The 6,007-nt window shown below is 34.5% G+C and overlaps 1 protein-coding gene across 1 annotated transcript in view; it reads right to left on the reverse strand.

Moving 5' to 3' along the window:
* The window catches only part of LOC106884307 (LIM/homeobox protein Lhx3), a 171,458-nt gene that overhangs the window by 3,274 nt on the left and 162,177 nt on the right, over positions 1–6,007 (reverse strand). Inside the window, exon 5 of the mRNA XM_052978610.1 lies at positions 2,779–3,102. Coding sequence (XP_052834570.1) covers positions 2,779–3,102 — 324 coding nt within the window. The remainder of the gene's footprint in view (positions 1–2,778; positions 3,103–6,007) is intronic.

Here is a 6,007-nt window from a genome sequence, read left to right on the forward strand (position 1 = left end):
TATATATATATATATATATATATATATATATATGTATGTATGTAAATGTTTATATTCATATTTACACATTTAAATATGCATAAAAATCACTATATATGCAGAACACATGCACAAACACACACACATATACACACACATACATACACATACTCTCCTCCTTTCTCTCTCACACACATGTATATGTATATATGTTTATATGTATATATACTAACACAGAACTATCAAAATATGTGACATTTATTTCCATCTCTTTTCTGTAATCCTCAATATTTTTTACTTCAATCGCTGCACATTTGTTTTATTTCATTTTGTCTTGTTTTAATTATTTCACTTCATTTTATATTGTGTCTTGATTTTAATACTTCTGTTAGTTTTTTTTATTGTTTTGCAGCAGACCCTTTTCCCAGTTTATATCGAACATCGACCGCTTTTTCAGTTCTTCATCTCTTCCTCCTTTTCCAAGTTTAGTTGTTTTTCTGTGTCTGGAACTTTCTCTGTCAGTTCGACTTTTAAATTAGCTGCTGTGTATTTAAATGGTCCTGCTTTCACTTCTTTACGTTTATAGTATCGATCTTCATTCTTCTGTATTATTCTCATTGGCAAACCCGCATATTTCATTATTTTGCTCTTCGTCTCTTTATGTTGAGTTCCCTATATTTTTTCTCTTAACCAAAATCTGCCTCCACCTTTCCACTTCATTTCCCAATGTCTCCCTCCACACATGTGAGTATCATATACAAGTATCGTTGTGGTTCTTCTTTTCTCTCACACTACATACTTGTTATTTTATCTTGTTACCTCTCTAATTCCTTTTTTATTATAGTCTTCAATCATTCGTATTTCCTTCTTTCTTAATCGTATTTAACTTTGAGCGCCAGAATCATACAGAAATCACTCACTCACTCACTCACTCACTCACTCACTCACTCACTCACTCACACATTTAATCTGTCTGTTTGTCTATCTGTATATCTATTTGTCCATCTGCCTGTCAATTTGCTTATGGTTGTCTCTAATATTGTGTGTTTATCTACAAAGGTGTTCAAGCAGTGAACATTTACTTGTCTTCGTGTTTTAAGCCTATCTAGAACTACATTTAATCAATATTCCATTCCCTTCTTTTAAGGCGTTAGGAAGTGATTTGAAAGAGATATGACTGCTATTACTATCAAATCGATCTACCACATGGCTTGTTTCTAAAACTGTGTTTATGTATGTTGTATAAAAATGACGATGTACGTCTTCACTATAGCAAGTCTGATGATTGCCATAACTGTATGTAAAAGTATGAAAAAGTTCCCATATACACAAACAGCTTTCAATGAAATGCTACAAGGAAGTATTGAGCGTGTGGATCTAGAACTTTCTGTTTCGTTATTGGTATTCGTAGATACGTTAATTCTTTACTATGGCATATGGGTTATGCAAGTGTCATGTTGTAATGTAGTCACAGGCTGACTAATGTCATGTTGGTGGAATTTAGCTGATGTAATCTACGAGGAAGCTCGTTGTGCGTGTGTGCGTGTGTGTGTGTTTGTAAGTGTTTTTCCAAATAACATTGCTCTTCATGTTGGATACCCCGATGAAGCTGTAGGATGATACACAAGCATTCAATTATTAGTGCATTGCATCTTATAGGAGAAACAACTGTAAGCTAATGATATTCATGTCATAATTTCTAATTCCTTTGTCATTCTAATTTTATATATGTATGTATCTATATTATGTATATATATATATATATATATATATATATATATATATGTGTGTGTGTGTGTGTGTGTGTGTGTGTGTGTGTGCATGTATGAATATGTCGATATGCATGTATGTAATGTGTGTATGTATGCGTGTATGTATGTGCGTGCGTGAGTTTATGTAAATGCATTTGAGTTGTACTTCCCTCTATGTTAAAGAGTAACTTAGTTATTTGATAAATAAAAATCCATAAAATATGTTTCAGACTGAAATAATTACTGGGTCGATATCATCGACTAAGATACTTCAAGGTTGTGCCCCAACATGGCCGCAGCCCAATGAGTGAAACCAGGAAAAGGACAAACCGATCCATAATACGTTTCCTGAAGGATTTCATAACAAACTACGTTAAGTGAATGTAGGTTTGCATCAATGAAACTAAGTCATCCGGTCATATTTATAACTCCCGACGTATCATCTATACAAACTATCCGAAGGTAACCAGTGCTGTGGCTTAGTCAGCTTCTCCTAAGTAGTTCTGTCCAATTAATACTCAATATTCTTTGTAGATAATACGTAGTTAAGGATGAGTCAATTTCTAAAAAAAGTATACATGAATGAAAAGTTATACAACATGCACGTACCGCATCGGGACAGAGTTAGAGGTACACATAACTTCAATGACAATGGAATATTTAAAATGGAATATTTAAAATTAAAACGCAACGAAAGAACATCCTTGAATATTTATGTATTTATACATATTCGAATTAGTTTCTTTTGTTTATTGATTATCAAACAGTACAAAATGACTTCAAGCCAATGCATTCGAATAAACAGTTTTACATAATACACAAATGTATACATGTGTATTATGACGATATACAAATTATCACAAACAATTATACCCGAAGTGTCTTTTTTTTAAATAAATATTCCATTGGTAATAATTGTGAACTAAATTTATTTTAGCCTAATATTTGAGAGATATGGGATGTCATCACATTTCACATTCGCTACATGATTGACAATGAAATAAATTATTTTCCATTTCAGATGGAGAATTCACATAAAAATACTTACTGGCATAAGAACCCTCAGTCAGACCGTCATCTGACCGGTCATCAGCACTTAAAGAGCTATCCGGGTCACCATTACGTTTCATTTGTCTAAAGTAAGGACTCCAGCGCTGCCTACCAGCATCTTTCTTTAACCGCTTCTCCTTCGCCCGTCGGTTCTGGAACCAAACCTGTACCACCCTCATGTCCAGACCTGTTTCAACGCTTAGCTGTTCCCGAACATGACGTGCGGGTTTCGGACTTTCGTTGTAGGCCCTCTTCAGGGCTTCCAGCTGTTTGGCCGTGATGGTCGTTCGAGGTCGTTTGTTTCCTCCGTCCAGGTCGTATTCTATAAAAAAAGAGAAACATAGCTAAATCACAAGAAACAAAAGAACCCAAAAGCAAAACAAAATAAAAGACAAAAATAAAAACAGACAACATTTATATGCAAGAACTGAAAACCATTAAAATAGCACTATTAATGTTAACTACAACAACATTCGCTGTTGTAATTAATAACAGTCATTAATACTATATCTTTAAATATGGTATATAAGAAGGTAGATAGAAGACAATAGTTCATGAAGTCAGTGAACATTTCAGAATGAAGAGATCACTGATATAGTTCACTCGATGTGTTCAGTTCTGCACCACCAGCAACTGTTAGAATAACACACACACACGCACGCACACACACACACACACACACACACACACACACACACACACACACACACACACACACACACACACACACGTATATTTAATATATATATATATTTATATGTATGTATATTACAAAAATGACCCGAGTGAAATAACTCCGAGTGACCAGTGGCATGTACAGTTTATGAACAGCACATACAAATAAAGGTATACCAAATACCATACAACATAGATTTTCGATTTATTAAGATTACCTCACCCTGTGTAGGGTGTGTCACAATGACCAATATGGTAACGAGAAAGGGACATAATTTCAAGAATGAAGAATTCTCCGAAGTCGACAAGCCATTAAAGAAAAAGAAATAGGCTTATTGTCGGGAGATAAGTGAACAGTCGTAGACATGTGTTTCTTCTTCAATAAGAGCCACTAGCAAATTGTCCTATACTATCTCCAAAATCCAAGGGACACATACACATATGCAAGAAGAGTAGAATTTTCATAAATTAAACGAAAATGTGTTAGGAGAAATATATCATATACCCTCGACTTACAAAATATATTCATAAAGTTTATCTCTCCACGGCTGATAATATAGTACCTTGTAATATAATGTAACATAATATAATATATTATATTACATTATATATATATTTGTGTATGTGTATATATGTATGTACGCATGTATACATACATACATATCTATATATATATACATATAAATACACACAAACATGTATAGCTTTTACTCTTTTATTCTTTTACTTGTTTCAGTAATTTGACTGTGGCCATGCTGGAGCACCGCCTTTAGTCGAACAAAGGGACCCACGGATTATTCTTTGTAAGTCTAATACTTATTCTATCGGTCTCTCTACCGAACCTCTATGTTACGGGGACATAAACACACCAGCATCGGTTGTCAAGCGATGGTAGGAGGACAAACACAGACACAAAAACACATAAACACATATATATATATATATATACGACGGGCTTCTTTCACAAGGCTTTGGTCGGCCCGAGGCTATAGTAGAAGACACTTGCCTGAGGTGCCACGCAGTGTGACTGAACCCGGAACCATGTAGTTGGGAAGCAAGCTTCTTACTACACAGCCATGCCCGCATCTATATAATAAAAACAAACGTGTGTTTGCGCGCACGCGCGACTGTGTCTCTCTGTCTGTCCATCTATAGCATGAAAGGCTACGGCATCGATATAAAAACCAAAAGCTAATTCTTGTGTAAAATTTTACGCCGAAGACAATGGAAGTGGTCGGGACTTTCTACCTGCCTCTCCATTTTTCAACATCTTGGACACACCGCAGATCCGAAATAAATCACCTGTCTAAGGGGATTATTTAAATGTGCATTATTATATTTCTTTCATTGGTTTTTCCGAAATAAATGACCTGTCTAAGGAAGACAACTAAATGTGCATTATATTTATTTCATTGGTTTTTATATTTATATATATATACTAGCAGAAACACCCGTCATTAACTGGGTTGAAAAAAGCTGCCAAAATTGTACTATGAATATTGAAAGTTATTCACTTAGATTGTATTGAACATGGCCGGAAATGGAACTTTTGGTGGGGCATCATAGGAAGGTGAAATAGATGTTGTTTGAGTTAGTCAGCTGGCAGCACAGGAATCTGAAAGACATATAGGTGTTAAGGAATGGTCATCATAGTTATACTGATTTTATTATGGTTTTAGATGAAATTGTGAAGTTACATATGGATGAAATTGTAGTTATACTGTAGATTCAAGTGGAACCTTGTTTGTGAAACAGAAGAGATTCCTGAAAACAACTACACAAGAGTGAAAGTAAATTGAAAAGTTGCATGACGATGAAATTATAGCTATTATGTAGGTCTAAGTTAACTAAATTTGGTGCCTATTTAATCAAATGAAAAAGAAGCCCTTGGAAACAACTAGACAAAGATGAAAGTAAATTGTAAGGCAACATAAGGAAAATTAGCTAAGTTTAAAATTCAGAATCAACTTTTTTCTGTCCTATAAAATAAGTAATACTTCCTCTCTATCCTTTAAAAAGCAAAGGTTGTTTGTTTGTTTGTACGTTGACCGTTGAAAACACTAAATAAAATTGACATTATTTCAGGTTTTTTGTGTCATTTCAATTAAATTTGACCATTCCGCAGATAACTGTGCATTTATTTCCCGAAAACGGAATGGGGATGGGCGAGTCGGTGGTATTGTGTATTTGACCGTATGCTTTTTACACAAACGGCATGCCTATACAAGAGTACTCCACCGAATTTGTTTCCTCATAACTTTAAGGAAAATGGGTATTTTTAAATAAAATTTTCTATAGGTACCCTTGCAATGATGTAGATTCAACCTATATCGGAATTTGCTGTGAAAACTGTTTTTAGCTCCCATCAAAGCAGAATCGTTTGAGTTTTCCGAAACTGGTCTCTCGACTCGAGGGAAATGTTTTTCACAACAAACTCCGATATTATTGGAATCCATCAACTTTCTTTTGTTCAGTAAAGTATGTAATACTTGTAGTGATATAAAGTAATAGAGCTTATTACTTACACACACACACACACACACACACACACA

The sequence above is a fragment of the Octopus bimaculoides genome, chromosome 2, assembly GCF_001194135.2.
Source record: "Octopus bimaculoides isolate UCB-OBI-ISO-001 chromosome 2, ASM119413v2, whole genome shotgun sequence".
In the NCBI taxonomy this organism is placed as follows: Eukaryota; Metazoa; Mollusca; class Cephalopoda; order Octopoda; family Octopodidae; genus Octopus; species Octopus bimaculoides.